General features: G+C 45.5%; 1 protein-coding gene across 2 annotated transcripts; it reads right to left on the minus strand.

Moving 5' to 3' along the window:
* Window positions 1-4,296: 4,296 nt before the first annotated feature.
* ATP5MC2 (ATP synthase membrane subunit c locus 2) lies at window positions 4,297-19,057 on the minus strand. Of its 2 annotated transcripts, none has more exons than XM_073546236.1 (5): window positions 18,907-19,057; window positions 13,238-13,313; window positions 9,434-9,511; window positions 7,022-7,182; window positions 4,297-4,537 (listed from the first exon to the last, which is right to left on the minus strand). In XM_073546236.1, exons 2-5 carry the CDS (start codon window positions 13,274-13,276, stop codon window positions 4,423-4,425), a joined length of 393 nt encoding a protein of 130 aa, XP_073402337.1. In that variant the 5' UTR covers window positions 13,277-13,313; window positions 18,907-19,057; the 3' UTR covers window positions 4,297-4,422. The 2 variants fall into 2 exon arrangements, with proteins under 2 accessions (XP_073402337.1, XP_073402338.1); XM_073546237.1 differs by having other exon boundaries at window positions 18,844-18,990.
* Between the last annotated feature and the right edge of the window lie 736 nt (window positions 19,058-19,793).

Below are 19,793 nucleotides of genomic sequence, written 5' to 3' on the forward strand. Positions count from 1 at the left end.
GAAGTGAAGATAGTGGGTGTCAGGACAGTACTGGGACAAGGACTGATGGAGCACAAAACCAAAGGAACATCACAAAAAAAGAGACTTTGTCTTAATCTGCATGTTTCAGCCATCTGTAAATGAATTGCACAGTACAGTCAGACCTGTTAACCTGGAGCCAAGGTCTTCTGTCTTGTTTTTAGACAGAACTGGTCCCATGGACGGGGAGGTAACAAGGGCTCCCAAAGCAAAAGTGAGTAAAGAACGTATTCCACCACACCACACACACTCCACCCAGACATCCGTTTAGCAGAAGGGCTGCAGGGCAACGAGAACTCAGTTCCAGCCCACAGCAAACACGTGTATAAGGGGTTTGTGCCATTATGCTGTGCTTATGTTTCACCACATCTTCCCTTTGGCATCTTTCATCTAAAAGGTCACAGTTTCAAGTCTCGTGGATCTTTCAGATGCAGCATTGAAAACTTTAGCCATTCTGCTATGTCATTCTTAAAAGAAAAGGCTTTATTCTGGCAACCATTGCAAACTTGTTCAGTCTTTTTCTAATTATACTGTCATGAGCATTTATCATATTGAGGCCTTGAGCATCTGAGCAGTAGCTCTTGTTTTTGTAATTTCTGATAACTGCACGGTCTGACCTCCAGGTGAATTTGCTGGGAAATCCACTCCTGGGAAGATTGACAACTGTCTTGAATGGTTTCCCATTATGAATCTTTCTCACTGTAGAATAATGGCTTCTAAATTGTTTGAAAATGGCCCTATGACACATCCCAGATTGATTGGCTTTAACAATTGCTTCTCTAAGGTCCTGTGTTTTTCCTCCTTGGAATTTAGTTAACAAGTCTAAATACACCAAACCAGCAAACTGAGAAAACCTCTGCTTTTATATAGGTTGTCATACTTGCTGATGAACAATTAAGGTAATTTGATTTGGAACGTCTGGCTGCTACTTACCCTATTAATACCTCTGGCAGCAGTCAGCTGTACTTAATTTCTCACATTGCTTTTGAATTTTGACCTAGGCTTTCTTAAATAATGAGTTAAGTGTAATTGTCAAGTGTTTTTTGTTCATCTCTCGTTATATTTACCTAATTTGAAGATCTTGTAAGGATCAGATTTTAGTATAACTATTATAGCTATCTCTCCATACATAAAATCATTCAAGGTGTGTGTGTACTTAATTATTACTAATGACTAAATTTACAGTACCAATGCAAAAATTGTACTGAAATGTGTTCTGTGTGAGATATATTCTCAAAGATAAGAAAATATATATATAGTGAAACTGAATTGGTCATAGGAACTCTGGTTAAGATAAGAGGAAGGCCTTTTCTAAGACGTTTCATAGGATGCAGGAGCTTGCGCGTCCTTTTTCTATCACGTAACTCGAAATCAACATTTGGCTACTTATGACCAGGACAATGAATTTTGGACAGGAGTTCAGTCAGAGAACTAGCATGACTGTCACATTTGGAGTTGGAAAGGAATTTTTTTCCGGTACTGAGCAATGTGAGTCGGGCCTCATGGCGTTTTGCCTCTCATTGGATGAAAATGTCTGGTTACATGGATAAATGTAAGGTCATGCTGTCAGGAAATTTAACCTTTTAGTTGCTACACAGGAATTAATGCAAAGTGAAATGAAAAAAAATAAAAATTTTACTTTAAAATCTTGCTTAAGCCCCAAATTGCTCACTTTTGCAAGAGATAACCCCACAGTCAAAAGGTGTTTTGGATAAACGGCCGGGCTTGGAATGGAAGGAGATATTTGAATTTTGGAACACAAATTGACATGTCACCCACATTGATTTCAGCCACAATTGCAGGGCCCCCCCAAGGTGCTCAAACAGCAGAAGCCCCCACAACTGACACCATTTTGGAAACTACACCCCTCAAGGATTTTATACAGGGTTAGAGCGAGGATTTTAAACCCAACGGTACCACACAGAATTTGATATTAGGTCATCATATTGAATGTCATTAGCGTTGAGCGCAAGTGCTCGCTAGTTTGCATCGGAAGTGCATGTTTTTTGCCCAACAGCTGCAAAACGTATGGGGTGGAGCAGGGCCATCGTTAGGGGCAGGCAGATCAGGCAGCTGCCTAGGACCCCACTCCTCCAGGGGCCCCCAGTCTGTGGTGTGCCACTATTAGCAGCACCCCACACGGCCGATATAGTGCCAATGAGTAAAAGGTTCCCGGCGCCGCCCCATCCCACTTAGCATCATAGATGCCAATACAGTTGAAAGCAATGATGGAGGAGAGAGGAGTCAGATGACACTCCCTCTCCCATCACTCCCCCTCTGCTTGTGACTCAGCAGGTGCGCGATGACATCACTTCGTGCGCCACACTGTGCCAGCCGTGGAGCCGATGAGACCGGAGCAGAGCGGGGAACAAGGTGGTGAGTATTGTGTGTATACATTATACTATATGTGACCTGCATTATACTGTATCGAGGACTATCTGTCCCTATCATTCTTCAGCCGCTGTAAAGAAACTTGGAAATAAGCATCGAACGACTTCAATATTGTCGATCACTTGCTCATTTAAAACTCCGCACATGGTAAATACAACCGAAATGTTTGTGTGATGGTGCAATATGTGAGCATTTGGGGCCCCACTTTTGCCCAGGGCCGGAGACTCGAGCCTCTGCAATATAATCTGTGCATACCTGATCACCCCGATGCAAACTCGAGTAGCGAGCACTTGTGCTCAACACTAGTCATATTGGCATTTTTTCACTTTTGAGAAAACTATCCCATACCCTACCAAAGAATAAATGATTAAAAAAATAAAATCTAAGGGGATGATTTAATTATTGGCTTATGTTCACTGTGATGGGGGGGTCTTATCACGGTGATCAAAAGAACCAATAGGAAAAATACTCGCTGTTGTCGGGTACCGGCTGATTTTAGCGGGCACAATGCGCATATGCCCACCATTTTTTATTTCATAAAGAGGAGGCAGAGGAGGGACCAGGGGATGGGGGAGGTACCGGGGGAGCTTGGGGACAATTTCTCTCTCCACTGACATGTATATCATGTCAAAAGAGAAAATTATTTTAATAGTGGGCATACTTGTTTTACATGATGATCATTGAATAATGGTGATCACGATTGGGAACCGTAAGCTCCGGCCCCGATTGTTTGTGTTCTCCAGAGCCTCATTTACACACGATAGCAGAGACACCAGAGATTTTCGGCCTCTGGAGGGCGCAATACCCTTATTCCCAGTTGAGTTTTAAAAAGGCGATAAGGGAATAATGCTCCCTAGCACTCAGTTTAAGTTCGTATTGGCAGTTGTAAGGGTTAATTGCTATAGTACCGTTTTAATAGGGAAAAAATAAAAAAAAACATTGGCAAAGTTACAATGTCTGTGCCGGGCAGTCCAGCGCTCACATGGGCCACTTGCATCTTCCCGACATCAGAGTTATCTCCGCAGGATGAGGGAGTGCTGCAGCCCATTAGTGGCTGCCGATTATGCCACATAAGCGCTGCAGCCAATGTCACAACGGCACCACCATTGCTTAAACGGTGCTGGCGTGGGAATTATCTTTATTATTTTAAATGTGTGACCAAAGCATTTAAGGGGGACCCTTTTAACTCCTTACTGGGAGTATTTGGTTTGTTTTTTTTTGTTGTTGGCTATTTTATTGAGCGTAAGCCTGTGTATTACAGCTCCAGTAAAGTGGATGACATTTGTTAATCTGTTTCTTACATGCTGAGGGAATTGACCTGTGGAGCATTCTTGACATCTGCATCAGAAATATTCAGAAAAAAAATCAATTACAGAAATATTATGCATTTTTTTTTTTTTTTTTACCAAATGAGACATACTCCCCGATTCCCCTGACATACTCCACCACATATTGTCACACAGGTCCTCAATGTGGCACCATGCATCAGAGAGAGCCCACAGATCTGACATACAGACACTTCGTGGGCAGCTAGTGTTTCCCCACCTTACTGCAGGCATGACACCTAACACTGCACTGATGTAAATGGTGCATTTCTAGGCACCGCTCACTTTGCAGATGGCCATTCCCAATACTGCAAGGTGAAAAAGAATAAAGGGACAATAAGAACTCCATATTCAGACTGTGCAGATTACGTGGTGTAAAGTCCATCAACTCTACCCATTTCCGATCTTTCCATTACGAGTGGATGAAAACTGCAGATTACAATCCTGGACTCTCTGCCAGGTGTCATTTACTTCACTGTGAGGGGCTGGTCTTGGGCAGTATGTAGGAGATCTGCAGCTCCTTATAGTATTAACGGAAGAAAGATGAAAACCAACACAGAACCTTTTTTTTTTTGTTAAATTTATTTCCCAGACTTCAACAGCAGGTCGTGCGCCAGGGGAACCACCCCCCAAAACAGAGCCATCGGCCACTGGTAGATATACAGGAACCTGAAGAACAGGAGATACTTCACATGGCAAACAGGATGAGGAAAGCAACCATGAGACAGAACAGCCCCATAGCTTCAGACAGGGCAAAGCCCAAGATGGCGTAGGAGAACAACTGCTGCTTAAGAGATGGGTTCCTATAGAGGAGGGAGAAGAAAAATAGATTTTTAAAAACAAAACAAAAAACAAATTGCAAAACAAATATCCTAGAGAAAGTTATTTAAGAAATCTGACTGAAGGAAAAAAAAAAAAAAAAAGTCACCTACTCGAGAACCCCATTGATTCAGGATCGCAATTCGGTGTATGCTCACTTCCTACCGTGGTGTCGTTCTACGGTCGTTCACTGGCTGCAGCTGACATGTGACAAAGTCCGGTCACGTCAGTGCTGGAGTGGCGCCGATGCAGGAGGTAAGTGAATACAGTTTTTATTTTAATTGGAGTCCTGAATCAATTAGGTTGGCATTATCCAGTAGAGGGAAAACCTTTTAGAGCCTAGATATGGATTTAAACATTGGAAAATGTACCAGAAAGCCACAGCAAAGTATGGTTCAATGTCACCATACAGAGATTTTACACAACGTCTAAAGTCAGCAACAGATTCTTGACATCAACCTATAAAAAGTGACTGAAATCTGCAAAGAAAAGATTTTATTGTGGCTCTTTTAGGTCACGTTCCAAAACATAAGCTTACCAAATATTTTTTTTTTTTTGGGGGGTTGGGGTAATTGCAAATTTTGTAACTTTAGATGTTTCATGCTAATCTCAACTTTGCCAAAATGAGGCGGGATGGGGGCACAACATCGCAGCTGGTCTAATTAAAGATGAGCTGTGGCGTACCTGACTGGAGTAAGATTTAGATTTGTGGTGAGGTGCATGAACACAAACGCCACTATACAGCTGGACTAAATTCTTTAAGAGGTATTGTTCTCATTAGTCTTGATCAACAGAGACCTTTGTGTTTTTGCTTAGGGCTCATCTGAAAACCACAGGCCTTTATCTATTCAGACACTACAAAGCCGGCTATAGACTGATGTTTGTGAACTGGTGATGCTGACCATGCTGCCATTCTACATATAATTTACATTACTGGCAGTTTTCTTATTTATGTTCATGCACAATGGAAATGTTAAAATAATGGGCTAAAAGAAGTAGCTAGCCAAGGGTCCAACTAGCCTAGTAAAGCAGAGGGATGGGGGTTTAAATATCCCAGTTGTGAAAGCAATGGAAGCATCAACCTTTAGATACTAGGCATAAAATGTCTCTTTTGATAGTGCCACCATTACGCCAAGACGACTTATGCAAGCGAGACTCTAGTAGGACTCCAGCTTATAAGCCTAACATGACATTAAAGGGAACCAGTCATCTGATTCACACTGTCCAAAATGGCAGGCAGCATGAATCACAGCCGCGTTTCTCTGAAGCACCAGGGACCGTAGCTGGAGCAGAGATAATCGTCAGGCCTTAAGGTACTGTCACACTTAGCGATGTACCAGCGATCCCGACCAGCGATATGATGCGGTCAGGATCGCTGGTACATCGCTAAGTGGTCGCTAGTGAGCTGCCACACAGGCAGATCTCACCAGCGACATCGCTGGGGACGGGGGTCGCTACTTACCTCTCACACCAGGCGATCCTGCGTCCTCCCGCCCGACTCCACGCGTCGCTCCTCGTCACAGCAGGAAGCACCGCAGGAAGCTGACGACGAGAAACAGTCCAGCCTGTTCTCACGCGATCAGCAGCGGGGGAGCGGGTTGTAGGTAAGTATCACACACAGCGATATCGCTAGCAATATCGCTATAACGTCACAAGTTATAGCGATATTGCTAGCGATATCTCTTAGTGTGACATGCCCTTTACGCTATGGAAGAGACCCATCAGTCACCTGCTTCAACACAGAGAAGTTGGCCGAGCGCGGCACCAGACTAGTCTTATCTCCAGCTGGATGCCGTCATGAACAAAGCCAATTCATCCTGCTCGTGGGTTGGGCAGCATGAAATCAGACAACAGATTCCCTTTAAAAAGGGATTGACAGCACAAAATGACTGTTCAAACTTGGTTCCTCTGCTCGGTGCTCCGTGGAGGGGACAATCATTTAGATACACCTTCCCACCTGCTTGTTTTCCCTCTATCTTCACCCCCACCTCTTTGAGTGACAGCTCAGGCTTCAGAGTCATAAGAGAGGCTCAGGGAGTCTTAGCCAGAATTCTTGAGCAGAACTCCATGAAACGCCAAAAGTTTTGCAAAAGCCGCTCCATCAAATACAAATTTTGTGCTACAAAAGTGGCCTAAGCTATACGAGAGATGTAAGCCAGCCCATGACTAGAGTAACATTTCTGGAGGAGGCGCACACCAGTTGTAAGATGTGCCACATTGATCAAAGACCTTGTAATGAATTTGGAGCATCTTCCTCCAGTGCAATGTCAGTCTAAATAAGGCCCAATAGGTTTTGTCATCGTTAGAGGCCTTCAGACAGTTACACTTGGTTGAAACCTGCAGTTTCTGAAACTGGAAACAGTTCAACTTATGACTTTAGGATGAAGTTTTACTACTACTGTGACGCATTTAGTGTGTGAGGATATGGTATAGATAATCCAAAAAGAAATGGCTTAAAATTCCTTTACCTGGCATATCCAATAATGAGGCTGCCGAACACTGTACCTATACCGGCACCAGAACCGGCTACTCCTACAGTGGCAGCTCCGGCACCAATAAATTTTGCAGCAGTATCAATATCCCGGCACACAGCGCTGCTCTGAATTCCTCGAGCTGGAACCAGAGCCATCTGGGAAAGACAAGCAAGAAGAGCATTGACACAAGACAAAAAGACGCATTGGCAATTCAAACAGTATGAACCTGGCTCATTTGGTGAAAGCTCAGCGCATACATAAAGCATAGCCACAGACACGTCTACAAGGAGCCAGGAAAGACCTTTTGGCCCGCTTTGTATATATATTTTTTTTTGACAGGGGATATCCAGGTCATTAGGTACAATATTTGATTTTCCCATGTGCTAACAGGCAGCTAGTTTCTACTTACCTGTCTACTGTGCTTGGCGCCGTACTTCACCGCCACACAGAGGCAGGAACCCGTTCTTGCCAACGATTCAGCAGCCTCTGTTGACGTCAACTTGATACAGCGGAGGATTCTTTTCTGCCCTGTCGATGGGGCGTGACTTCTTAAGTCAGTCATTCTGATTGACAGTCTGCTCCCTCAGTTAGGAAGCAGGAATCCAGCTATCAATCAAAAATTTTGTCGGAAGTCTCGCCTTCTCAACAGGGCAGAGAAGAATCCGCCACCCTGTCGACGCGACATCAGAGGCAGCTGAATCAACGGCAAGAGTGATCTGTAACCGCTCTGTAATGGTGAAGAATGATGCGGACACAACAGACAGGTAGCAACTACTTGCCTGTTAGTGCTTAGGCACTTTTTTGTTTTTCACAAAATCCTGGATATCCCCTTTAACTGCTTCCAGATCGCCCATGTTCTAAAACGTCACTGCATAGGAGCACAGCTACACACCATCATGTAGCTGCAGAAGCCCCACAGAGAAGGCACAGACAATTACCATCTGTGCCTTCGTCCTAATCTGATTTTTTTTTTTTTTTTTTAAATACGGTCATGTGAACCTTCCCAGTCATGAGGCTGCATTTCCCCTGTAACTGGGACGAATATACCAGCCTCAGTTACAAGGGGAATAAGATAAGATGAAAATAAGAATATTTGAAAATGCCCCTCCAAATGGTCTAATACAGGGTTCCCCAACTCCAGTCGTCAAGGCCCACCAACAGGTCATGTTTTCAGGATTTCCTTAGTATTGCCCAGGTGATAATTGCATCACCTGTACAATACAAGGGAAATCCTGAAAACATGGCCTGTTGGTGGGCCTTGAGGACTGGAGTTGGGGAACCCTAGTCTAATAGCCCACTAATACTGGACAGCACTGGGGGCTGTTTTCATAAAACCTGGCAGCTCCAGTAATGCAGTAAGAACAGGCAAAGTGTGCCAACAAGTATATATAGCGTAATCGTTACTGTCACTGATCATCACCCTACAGCCGGTGACTCCTACACAATGCTGTACAGATGTGACCGCTGCCGACATGATGCCTCCCACCCAATTATCTAACTCTGGACTCATGCAGATTTCCTCACATCTCTACAGACCCAAGGTCACATTTAGAGATAGCAAAAAATGAGGATGAATGAACTCATGGGAGATCAACATCCAACACTGCGGAGACACCATCACGTTTCTCAGCGCAGTGATTCTAGAGCAATACCCCCATCCCTTATGGAAAATATGTAAAAATATGCAAAACACAAGCCGCAGAGACACCATCACGTTTCTCAACGCAAGCAATGACTAGCCAGGTCTTTCCCCGGGAAGGAACAACCACGAGAAGGGCAGTCTTACATACTTCCCATAAGGGATGGGGGCATTGCTCTAGAATCACTGCGTTGAGAAACATGTGATGGTGTCTCCGCAGTGTTGGATGTTGATCTCCATGAGTTCATTCATCCTCATTTTTCACAGTCTTCTACTAGGCATTGCTCCTACTGGCCAGTTTCCTACTCCACACTGATGAGGGGCAATACCCCGAAACAGCTGTCTGTGGATGGATACCATGTTTTGGCATAGGTGGTTTCCTTCATTGGAGACTCCCCGGGAAGGAACAACCACGGGAAGGGCAAAGACCTGGCTAGTCATTGCTTGCGTTGAGAAACATGTGATGGTGTCTCCGCGGCTTGTGTTTTGCCTATTTTTACATTTAGAGATAGCGGCAGAAATACATTCTTAGCGGAACACTAGAAACTATAAATTTGGCAAGTTTTACTTCAATTATTCTAATGTTAACCCCTGTTCCCTTGTTTTTTTTTCATTATTTTGTTTCAAGAGCTTTATTTTTCCTGCAATACAGCCCCTCCCCGTTGTATTTTTGACTTGTGCATCTGCATTATATGATCAGATTATGTGATTGACAGTGTAAACTTTGTGTCTGCAGAGACCAAGACTGTTTAGGAGTTTGCCTATACCTGCTCTGTCTTGGCTGAAGGTTGGCTCAGCAGGGTAGTGGAGAGAGGTCTGCAGAGCAGGCATGCGCCATTCCTCACCTGTGGGGGCAAAGCAACAAGAGGTTACATATGAGAAGCAAAAACCATAAGCACCATGAAATCAGAGCCGGGCTGCGTGATTGCAGCCAGGTGTGCATTTATTTATTTTTAATGAAAAGTTCCAGTGTCGGCTCAGTCACCGCTCTGAGTATAGAGAATAGCGTCTGTAACTGCACCTCCGGCCCTGACTGACAGCCGCTATTCACTATATTCAGAGCGGTGAGTGAACCCGTGCAGATGCCACCGCCATGACTGAAACCAGAGCGCAGCTGGGGAATAAAGATCATTTTAATTAACCCCATATTTGCAGGCTAATCTTTACTCTGGTGACAGGTTCTCATTAAAGGGAGTCTGTCATCCCTTTTTTGAGAGATCATATAATGATTTCAATTGTGTGTCACATAAGGATTCTCTTAGTACTTTTGCTTCCCCCTGACCCCACACCTTTCATGCATATTTTTTATATCGGTTCAGATGTATGTAAACTGCAACGGTCTGGTCCGATGGGCGGGGCTTATTCACCTGCTCCCCCCTCCCTGTCTTGCTCTACACAAGAAGAAATGCGTAGAGCAAGACAGGGAGGGGAGGGGGAGCAGTTGAATAAGCCCCGCCCATCGGACTGGACAGCGGCAGTTTACATACATCTGAACCGATATAAACAAGGTATTTATGCATGAAAGGTGCGGGGTCAGGCGGAAGCAAAAGTACTAAGAGAATCCTTATGTGACACACAATTGAATGATATCATTATATGATATCTCAAAAAAGGGGTGACAGATTACCTTTAATGACTGCCGATACGCCTTTTAACAGCGGCAGTTAAGGGTAGTTATGCCTCAGCGCCGCTTTTTATAATTGTATAGCAACCCCAAAGTCGGAATTTCTCCAGGGTCTCTGCTACTGGTGGTAGCGGAGACCCCAGAGAACATGATTTGGGTCGGTCAATGGAGAGAGAAATGAGGTCCCCCGATCCTCCCCCGGTACCTCTGGTGTCCCTGCATCCCCCCGTGAAGTCCTCCGGGCGTCTTCTTCCGGGAGAAATTGTCGGGCGCACGCACCAAGATCTGCTGGCTAGCACCCGTCAACAATAGGAAATTTTTCCTATTGGTTCATTTTGATCACTGTGAAAGAACCTACCACCGTAATCAAAATTAAAAACAAAAACAAAAAAAAGTTGTAAATCAACCCCCGCACTTTATCACCCACCTAAGGTAAAAATAAAATAAAGAAAAAAAGAATTTATTTCCATTAGGGCTAGAGTTGGGGGTATGGCTAGGGTTATGGTTGGAGTTAGAATTGAGGGGTCTCCAAATGCGACATGGAGCCACCATTGATTCCAGCCAATTTTGCTTTCAAAAGGTCAAACGGTGCTCCCTCCCTTCTGAGCCCTGCCATGCACCCAAACAGTGGCTTTCCCCCACATACGGGGTATTGGCATGCTCAGGAGAAATTGCACAACAAATTTAGTGGTCCATTTTCTCCTGGTACCCTTGTGAAAATAAAAAAATTGGTTCTAAACTAAATTTTTTGTGAAAAAAGTAAAATGTTCATTTTTTCCTTCCACATTGCTTTAGTTCTCGTGAAGCACCTGAAGGGTTAATAAACTTCTTAAACATGGTTTTGAGCACCTTGAGGGGTGCAGTTTTTAGAATAGTGTCACTTTTGCGCATTTTCTGTTATATTGACCACCCAAACTCACATCAAATGTGAGGTGGGCCCTACAAAAAAAAAAAAAAAAAAAAAAAAAAGATTTTTGTCAGTTTTGTTGGAAGAATGAGAAAAATCGCTGGTCAACTTTTAACCCTTATAATGTCCTAACAAAAAACAATGTTTCCAAATTTGATCTGATATAAAGTAGACATGTGGGAAATGTTATGATTTAAGGGTGCAAAAATTGCAAGATTTTCAAAATTTTTGCCAAATTTCCTTTTTTTCCATAAATAAACGCAAGTCATATTGAAGAAATTTTACCACTAACATGAAATACATTATGTCATGAAAAAAAAATAATCAGAAGGATACGTTGAAGCTTTCCAGTGCTATATCCTCATAAAGTGACAGTGGTCAGAATTGTAAATATTGGCCAGGTCATTAAGTACCAAATTGGCTCTGTCACTAAGGGGTTTAAGGTCCGGCCAGGAACTAAAGAATTCGATGAAACTAGTCCAGGACCTCCGGCCAGCTTCTCCCAGCACCACTAGAGATGATTGACAGGTCTTTAACTTTGGAAAAGACCTGTCAATCACCTAGAACAGATGTGTTGGGGACATGATTGCATCTCTACATATTACACCTCCTCCTGCCCTTGTTAGTGCTCCTTTCCTCACAAACAGCACTGGTCTCCAGGCCATTAAATGGCTATTGGCAGAGAAGCGTGACCAGACGGCAGCACAGGGGCATGATGGATGGCTATGGGAGGCGGGGCCTAGAGGCTACATAGACATGATTGACGGCGGGGAGGCGGCTGCTTCAGGGAGACACACCATACCTATGGGACGCATTACAGGTATCAAGACCTATTTATAAAAGTTAATATTTTGGAGTTACTGGGGGTCAGAAACAGAAGAGCCACCTTCACAGAATGCAGCCTTAGTGCTGCTGAAGGTGGCTCTTTTAGTTAAAAACACCCTGGGAGGGGGGTGACAAGTTCCCTTTAAAGGGAATCTGTCACCGGTTTTAGCCCCCTAATGTGAGCAGCATAAGGTAGATGCCCTGATTCCAGTTGTGTCACTTAAACATTTTATAAAATTTCAATTTTATCAGCAGATTATTAAAGCTACTGCCATGTAGTCCACCAAATCCACGAGCTCTGTATAACCCCAACAATGATTAGCAGCTTTCTGCCTATGCACAGTTTACACAAAGCTGCCAATCAATTATGTGGGTGGGGTTATGCAGAGCTCAGCATTCAGAGAACTGGTAGATCTGCAGCAGATAAAACTGTGATTGTATCAATATGACAGCAAGCAGCCCAGAAAGTGTCATCACTGGCATCCGCCCCCTACATTGTGCTGCTCTGAAATGGAGTAGCAATAACCTGCTGGACAGATTCCCTTTAAAATATAGAGGAAAACCCCTTTAACCATTAGATCTCCTCTGTTCTATCCCGAAGCGGTGTGTAGTCACTGTCTTCCATACAGCGGGATAGAGACTACGGTACATCCTTCAACAGATCTGATTAAGTACTTGTAAGGCATCAGATGGCCGCTATGAGGGCGCATTTTAGCATCTGCATATACAACAGACCTTATGTTTATAATATTCAACAGCAACATAGCAAGTTGAGTTTTTTTGTAAAGGAGATTTGACAGTTGTCTCAATACATCTATCAATAAACACATACTCGTTCCGGAATATCATTTATGATTCAGTATTGTGCAGCTCCTCTTGGCAATAGCACAAGTAGATTGGTAACACGCACAACTGACAATGCAAAACAAACATTTGTTCGCATTCTTATATTTCCAAGAAGAAAAACAAAAGAAACAGTGCAGCAAGTTCTAAGAGGAGATGCTACAGATTTGCCTTTTCGTGGCAACACAAGAATGCACAAAACAGATGTCAGGGGAGAGGGTAGATCCTCCAACCCATTTTGGAAAATAATGCCAGCTTCTGTTACACCGCATCCACAAGTCGGTCATTGTTGTCATCCACAGGCAACACATCCACCCGTGCGGACCTAAAAGCGTTAGGCCACAAAGAGCTGATGCAGTGTAAAGCACTCACCAGGGATGGGTTGGACATAAGTCTGACACAAGCGTACATTGTTCTGGTAGAGTGGACGGATTGGATGAAAAAGAAGCTGTAAGAGAAGGGAGAAAGACGTTACATCCATCAGACATCACCATACCAGTCACTCTCTGCTCTTAGTTTTACACTGGGTGACTTCATGCAAGTTTAGATCATAAGATATATTAAGAATAAATAAAACAAAGAGAAAATCTATATCCCATTTGCAGCCTCAATGAATAATAAAATCTGTCAATCATGATCACAGGATATGATTATCAAAGCCAACTCCATATTAAGGATTAGGATGTACGGTATGTCTGATGCACAGTGTGAATGGAGCAGATAACAGCTGTGGTGACAGCAGCCTCCCCCGAGACCCTGCACTGAACATGGGCACACAGACTGGTACAACCACCACTCCCCACCTCACATCTCATGGATCTAACCAATTTGGTCATTGGCATTATGAGCAGCCATCTGTGAAGAGGACCCGTTTTAGAAAGTGCTTATATGTCAGGTAAATGTGTGTGTAATTTACCAATAGTATCCTGAAATAGGGCTTGGGTAGCCTTTCAGTGTATGTAACTTATTTTTGCATGTTATCCCCAGACAAATTTACTGCTGCACGCCAGTGAGTCAAGCGTATGTAAGTGAATATTCACCTCTTTCCCTGTGTCTGCATCACTGATTCAGGTCAGCCTGCCATACTTCCCACACGAGGAATGCAATGCTCGGACTGGCCGGCGACTCTCCTGAGCCGTGTGTGACGGCATGTACCGTATTCCTAAGCAGCCCAAGTCAGGAGAGACATCGGTCAATACGGGCATTGCAATTGTCGGTGTTGTACGGACATCTGTCTGCGCCCTAACCGTTACGCTGTTCCTCAGGTATTCCTCCCAGAAAATGTAAGAAGTTAACTGGGTGTTTATTTGTTGAAATGGGGGGATATGTATCGGAGAAGCCCACCTGGTATAATCAGCACTGACTGGACAGTGTCAACAGGTACACTCCCCGATCAGTAAACGCCCAGCTAACTGATTCATAAGTTTTCTATGAGAAATAACTGAGAATCGGCATAAGAAGTTATGTGAAAAAAATGCTTCCAAATTTTTGTATTGAGAAATTTTTTTTTTTTGTTTATTAGAGAAGACATGTTTGGAAAATGAAGAAACCCCATTTAAAGGGAACCTGTCACCAGATTTGGCTGATACACTTTCAGGCCTGACATATAGCATGCTATAACACTGTATACTGGCCCCCAACTCGACTTGTAAGAGAAGAAAAATAAGTTTCTCACCTGCGGGACGGTCCGGTCCGAGGAGTGTCACTCTTCTTGGTCAGGCACCTCCCTCCTTCTTGTGATGTAGTCCTCCTGCTTGCTTCATGTGTATGATGCATCCCTGCATCATCCACACAGTCTCCTCGGCATCGCGCTCCTGCACAGACGTACGTTATCTGCCCTGTTGAGGGCAGAGTAAAGTCCTGCAGTGCGCAGGTGCTGGGCCTCTCTGACCTTTCCCGGCATCTGCGCACTGCAGGACTTTCCTCTGCCCTCAACAAGGCAGAGAAGTTCTCCTGCGCAGGAGCGCGATGCCGAGCAGACTGTGTGGATGATGCAGGGACGCTTAATCCACATGAAGCAAGCATGAGGACAAAATCGCAAGAAGGAGGCAGGTGCCGGTCCAAGAAGAGCGACACCCCTCGGACCGCCCCACAGGTGAGTATAAGTTATTTTTCAGTTCTTCTAGGTCAGGGTGGGGGCAGATATACAGCATTATAGAATGCTGTATATCAGCCCCAAAGGGCGATGGTTGCATCTCATATCGGCTTAACCTGGAGACAGGTTTGCTTTAACCTCAATCTCTAGGGCAGTTCTTCATTTTTGCTCTCAGTCCTTCACACCCCTTTCTTTCAAGAGGCATAACACTTATTCTTCTATCGACATAGGTGTATCAGAGCTGGTATATTTTTGCAGGATGAGTTGTAATTTTGAAGGACACGATTCATTTTACCATACAACATTCTGATAAACGGGGAAAAAATTCCAAGTGAGAAGATATAAAATGCAATTCAGCCATAGTGAGTATTTTCCCCTTCATTACAGCATCTACTGCATGGATTTATATTTTCACAGACCAGATGTGTTTATCTTTTTTACATTTCTTTCTTAATTTCCAAATCTTTATTTTTTTTGTTTTTTTAAAAAGCCACACACCAGCCTAGACTGACAGCAGCATCTCAATGGTCACCTCAGCCCCGACTGTTACACAGATGCCGGCATCTACTGCCTGCGGAGGAAGCTCTCTGCACTACCGGGCTCCCATCAAAGACATTTACTCATGTAATAAAGCGAGAAAAGATTAAAGGGAACCTGTCATGTTGAACATGGTCTCTGATCTGCAGGCAGGATGTTATACAGCAGCTTGTGTTTTATGGAAGTCCCCTGGTGTTTGTTTGCATATGAGTCAAGTGTGCGGGTCTACTACGGATTGACAGTCTTACCTGTGTGACTGTGCAAGCAGAGGTAGCTGTCAATCACTAGTAGGACCGCCCACTGGACTCATGCAAACAAGAGGGATTTCAAGGAATAAAATAGAAATTATAAGGCATTTTCCTAACAAACCTATACATCGTTCTGCTCAGCTTGTCTACACCGTGATGTCCACAGGTCAGACTGCGTGTACAAAGTGACAGGTTCTCTTTGGGCTAGATCCAATTCATAATTTTGGCGGCAGCAGCAGTTGGACGTTCAATAGGCCCCATTGCTACATCACGGCGCTACAGAAGTCAATGTTGTTGTATTGCAACAAACAAGTCTTTTGGATATTTCACGACTTGCTTGTCACTATAGTGTAGGTATCGCAAGCCGACGCTATAGACTTCTAAAGCATCATGATGTAGCAGTGGCACCTAGTCAATTTCAGACGTGGCCAAAGTTGCCAAGAAGCTCTAGAGACTTATTTACTGGGCTCCTTGCTGTAGTTTTGATAAATCAGGGTTTTATTATCAGGATTGCAACTCTGACAGGATTAGCAAACCTTCAGCAATGTACTCTGCTATGTTCACCCGCTAGTGACTGGCAGGTTTCTAACTATGAACAGTGCATATAAAAAGCCGTCATCAAGTGGTGGGACTGAGGTTATACAGAGCTCATGACTTTGGAGGGTTAAATAACTGCAGATTTACTAGTCCTCAATGAATCGACTGCTGAAAAAAAAAAACCACTCAGCAATCAGCCCAGTAAGTAACATCATTGGAAACAAGGTCTCTGCCCCTGCTCTCAGATAGGATAGAAAAACCTGGTGACAGATTCCCTTTAAACGTGTCTTTCTGTAGGGCATTTGCTACAGAATCAAAATGTTATGTGGGGTGTGCTGCTCCCTATTTTTGAAGTGCCCACATCTGTCCACTGGAAAGACTCTCCAGTGCAGAAGACTTCCACATCGGGAGGTGAGCTGTGCCAATGACAGTACACGCCCCCTACAAACCTACACGATCGGCAGGTAACAGGCACACGTCCTGCTAGTCATCTGTCAATGCAGACTCATTGGCACCTCACTATCTGATGCAGAAGAGAGCAGCACTGTACTGGTTTTTGGTGCTCTACATCCTCCTCTTTGCTCTTCTGCATCCATCCCAAGGATACACTGAACCTGACACTCCAGCAAAGGGGAGGGGCTGTGTAGGGAACAGTGAGGAGCAGAGGCAGAACATGCCTGATTAAAGGGGGTTTTACACTAAGCAATATCGCTAGCAATATCGCTAAAACGTCACTGGTTTTGTGACGTTATAGCGATATTGCTAGCGATATCGCTATGTGTGATACTTACCAGCGACCGGCTCCCCCGCTGTCCATCGCTGATCGCGCGAGAATGTCCGGCTCCATTTCTCGTCGGGCGCTTCCTGCTGGGCTTCCTGCTGTGACGACGAGCGACGCGTGGACGCGGGCGGGCGGACGCAGGATCGCTGTGTGTGAATGGTAAGTATCGTGCGCTGCGTCGCTGCTGCATCACTGTGAGATCTTTCTGTATGAAAGCTCACTAGCGATCATTTAGCGATGCACCAGCGATCCTGACCGGGTCGGATCGCTGGTTGGATCGCTGGTGCATCGCTAAATGTAAAAGGGCCTTTAGGCTACAGCCCCACAATAATTATGTCTAACCTGCAGGCACAATGCTTAGAAGTTGCTCAAGCCGTTAAGGCTCTGTATCCTATGGAAGTGTACACATTGCCACCTCCCTGCAGCATCGGCAGCTGTCCCCAATGGGGAGGCCACCGTGCAAGCAAGCATTAGCCGTGATATTTCCTATGGGAAGGGCGCCGCGCAGCATTAGCCGTGATGTTTCCTATGGGGAGGGCGCCGCGCAGCATTAGCCGTGATGTTTCCTATGGGGAGGGCGCCGCGCAGCATTAGCCGTGATGTTTCCTATGGGGAGGGCGCCGCGCAGCATTAGCCGTGATGTTTCCTATGGGGAGGGCGCCGCGCAGCATTAGCCGTGATGTTTCCTATGGGGAGGGCGCCGCGCAGCATTAGCCGTGATGTTTCCTATGGGGAGGGCGCCGCGCAGCATTAGCCGTGATGTTTCCTATGGGGAGGGCGCCGCGCAGCATTAGCCGTGATGTTTCCTATGGGGAGGGCGCCGCGCAGCATTAGCCGTGATGTTTCCTATGGGGAGGGCACCGCGCAGCATTAGCCGTGATGTTTCCTATGGGGAGGGCACCGCGCAGCATTAGCCGTGATGTTTCCTATGGGGAGGGCACCGCGCAGCATTAGCCGTGATGTTTCCTATGGGGAGGGCACCGCGCAGCATTAGCCGTGATGTTTCCTATGGGGAGGGCACCGCGCAGCATTAGCCGTGATATGTCCTATGGGGAGGGCACCGCGCAGCATTAGCTGTGATATGTCCTATGGGGAGGGCACCGCGCAGCATTAGCTGTGATATGTCCTATGGGGAGGGCACCGCGCAGCATTAGCTGTGATATGTCCTATGGGGAGGGCACCGCGCAGCATTAGCTGTGATATGTCCTATGGGGAGGGCACCGCGCAGCATTAGCTGTGATATGTCCTATGGGGAGGGCACCGCGCAGCATTAGCTGTGATATGTCCTATGGGGAGGGCACCGCGCAGCATTAGCTGTGATATGTCCTATGGGGAGGGCACCGTGCAGCATTAGCTGTGATATGTCCTATGGGGAGAGCACCGTGCAGCATTAGCTGTGATATGTCCTATGGGGAGGGCACCGCGCAGCATTAGCTGTGATATGTCCTATGGGGAGGGCACCACGCAGCATTAGCTGTGATATGTCCTATGGGGAGGGCACCGTGCAGCATTAGCTGTGATATGTCCTATGGGGAGGGCACCGCGCAGCATTAGCTGTGATATGTCCTATGGGGAGGTCACCGTGCAGCATTAGCTGTGATTTCTGTGCAGCTCAGGCCCATCCGACCACTCAGTATTGCCTTGTGGAGATAGAGCTCTGCACAGACAGGGACATGCACAAGGTCATATTACCAGCACAGACAGCCTGGACCGCAGCACCACGTATCCCGCCACTGACACCCGTTCACTACAACAATGCGACCCCCTGAGGTCGGCTCACCGCAGCGCAGCCGCCTCCAGACCGGCAGACGTGGACCTAGACTGCAGCAAAGCAGGGCCTCACCTTGGCGGGGAGAGAATGAAGGAGCGCGACCACACTGCGCACGCGCTGTTGAATGCCTTTGACAGGACAGAATGCGCAAGGCCGTTCTCCCAAAGCGCCTCTCAATACATCCCCTATACCGAGAGCTTGGACGATTATTTACAGCGACATCTAGTGGACAGGAGAATAGAGACTGCACGGGATTGGACGATCATCAGTGACGTCACCGCGCACACAGGCTCGTTTCACAAGTCACACACGATGACTTTCATACACACAGTGCAATGCCGGACGTGACCGGTGAAGGTTACAGCTGTGCGGGCGGAGCAGTGTGCGAGCCGCCGTGATCTGGGCACAGCCCACAAGTCTATGAGAAAAAAACGGATCCAGCAGCATCAGTTGCCAGATCCATTTTTTTCACAATTTGACGGATTGCGACTGATGGCAAAAAACTGATGTGTGAAAGGGGCCTTAGCGACGGATGGCCTCCTGTTTCATCCATTATTTGATGGATCCGTCGAAAATTGTTGGTCGGAGACGACGGACAAAGTAACATTTTTTGTCTACTTCGAAAAATCGGACAGCGACAGATCCAGCGCCGTCCGTCATTTGCTAGAATGGAAACCTATGGGTGCAGGATCCGTCGTAATCCATCAAATGACGGAATCCAGCGACGGATTCTGTTTTTTTTTTTAACTGAGCATGCTCCAATTACAATCTCCACCCCAAACTATCTTAATATATAGAATTCTTTAATAAATAGAAATATTTGTTTTTATAAAAAGCTTTATTGTCTTTCATTTATTTAATGATAAGGTACAATACTTTGGGTGAGGCCGGAGTCACACTAGCGAGAAATACGGACGAGTGCTATGCGAGAAAAAAATCGCATCGCACTCGTCCCAATA

This window comes from Dendrobates tinctorius, unplaced genomic scaffold (assembly GCF_039654945.1).
Source record: "Dendrobates tinctorius isolate UK_male_01 unplaced genomic scaffold, ASM3965494v1 ptg000145l, whole genome shotgun sequence".
Classification (NCBI taxonomy): Eukaryota; Metazoa; Chordata; class Amphibia; order Anura; family Dendrobatidae; genus Dendrobates; species Dendrobates tinctorius.